This window comes from Nicotiana sylvestris, chromosome 9 (assembly GCF_000393655.2).
Source record: "Nicotiana sylvestris chromosome 9, ASM39365v2, whole genome shotgun sequence".
Classification (NCBI taxonomy): domain Eukaryota; kingdom Viridiplantae; phylum Streptophyta; class Magnoliopsida; order Solanales; family Solanaceae; genus Nicotiana; species Nicotiana sylvestris.
This window is the reverse complement of record NC_091065.1, coordinates 82272362-82274440: the sequence shown is the minus strand read 5'-3', so window position 1 is coordinate 82274440 and position 2079 is coordinate 82272362. Positions and strand designations below refer to the sequence as shown.

General features: G+C 42.6%; 1 protein-coding gene across 1 annotated transcript; it reads left to right on the top strand.

The window, feature by feature from the left end:
• The first annotated feature begins 398 nt into the window (after positions 1 to 398).
• LOC138877847 (uncharacterized) lies at positions 399 to 974 on the top strand. Its single transcript, XM_070157490.1, has 2 exons — positions 399 to 464; positions 525 to 974. Exons 1-2 carry the CDS (start codon positions 399 to 401, stop codon positions 972 to 974), a joined length of 516 nt encoding a protein of 171 aa, XP_070013591.1.
• Positions 975 to 2079: the final 1105 nt, after the last annotated feature.

Here is a 2079-nt window from a genome sequence, read left to right as displayed (position 1 = left end):
TGAATCCTTTCAAGTACATCTTCCAGAAGCCCATGCCCACTAGAAAGCTAGCCAAGTGGAAAATCTTGTTGAGTGATTTTGACATTGTCTACGTAACTTAGAAGGCAATCAAGAGACATGCACTAGCAGATCATCTTGCTGAAAACCCCGTGGACAGAGAATACGAACCCCTAAAAACGTATTTTCCTAATGAAGAGGTATCATTCATAGGAGAAGATATTGCAAAATCCTATGAAGGTTGTAGAATATTTTTCGACGTAGAAACAAATTTCAAAAGAGTCGGCATAGGAGCAGTCCTAATATCAGAAACCGGCCAGCATTTTCCGGTGTCTGCCAAACTCAGGTTTCCTTGATCCAAGAACATGACCGAGTACGAAGCCTGCATCTTAGGGCTCAAGATGGCCATTGACATGAACATCCAAGAGTGGCTAGTACTGAGGGATTCAGATTTGCTTATACATCAGGTCCGAGAAGAATAGGCGACCAAGAACTCCAAGATACTCCCTTATCTGCATCATGTATAGGAATTGAGAAAGAGTGTCGCAAAGACAAAGTTCCAGCATGTTCCTAGAGTCCAGAATGAGTTTGTCGATGCATTGGCTACCCTATTATCCATGATGCAGCATCTAAACAAGAACTTCATTGATCCCATTCTGGTAAAGATCTATGATCAGCCAGCTTGCTATGCTCATGTCAAAGAAGAATCAGATGGAAAGCCTTGGTTTCATGATATCAAGGAATATTTGGCAAACAGAGAATACCCAGAATTTGCGAACACTACTCAGAAGCGCACACTTCGAAGGCTGTCTAACAATTTCTTTCATAGCGGAGAAATCTTGTATAGGAGGACTCCGGATTTGGGATTACTAAGGTGTGTTGACGCAAAGGAAGCATTCAAGCTACTAGAGAAAATTCACGTTGGGACCTGCAGTCCACATATGAATGGCTTTGTCTTAGCAAAGAAGATACTCTGAGCTGGTTACTTCTGGATGTCTATGGAGACGGACTGCATCCAGTATGTCCGAAAATGCCACCGCTACTAGATACATGCAGATATGATAAGGATAACTCCGAATGATCTTAATGCAACAAGCTCGCCATAGTTGCTCGCCGCCTAGGGAATGGATGTTATTGGGCCTGCCGCTTCCAACGGGCACAGTTTTATCCTAGTAGCAATCGACTATTTCACCAAATGGTTCGAAGCAGCATCTTACAGAGCAGTTACTAAGAAAGTCGTGGCAAACTTTGTCCACAACCGCAATGTTTGTCGGTTCGGGATTCCGGAGTCATCATCACTGATAATGGTTCCAATCTCAATAGTGACCTGATGAAAGCCATGTGTGAGACCTTCAAGAACAAACATAAGAATTCTACAGGCTACAGACCTCAGATGAACGGAGCTATCGAAACCACCAATAAGAATATCAAGAAGATACTAATAAAAATAATAGAGAAGCATAAGCAGTGGCACGAGAAGCTATCATTTTCTTTATTGGGATACTGCACCATAGTCCGCACATCAACCGGGGCAACCCCTATATGCTGGTTTATGGTACAGAGGCTATCATTCCCACTGAGGTAGAAATTCCTTACTAAGGATCATACAGGAAGCTGAGCTCGACGACATAGAATGGGTGAAAAGTTGTTATCAGCAACTAGCCCTTATATATGGAAAGAGAATGAATGCAGTTTACCATGGTCAACTTTATCAGAACAGAATTTCCAAAGCCTTCAACAAAAGAGTCAAGCTAAGACAGTTCACACCGGGACAATTGGTGTTGAAGAAAATTTCCCCGCATCAAGATGAAGCCAAAGGGAAGTCCTCTCCCAACTGGTAGGGTCCATACATAGTTCACCAAGTTCTAACAGGAGGAGCCCTCAAACTTGCAGAAATGGACGGAGAAGTCTGGTCAAAGCCGATCAATCAGATTCAGTCAAACGTTACTATGTGTAATCTTTATGCTTTCCCATATGATGTAAATTGAACTATGCCTGACCTGATTCACGTTCAAGAGTCGATACATAGGAAGCCCTATGGGTTCGGTCACAATTCAATAAAAATTTCATTTCCCCCGCAAT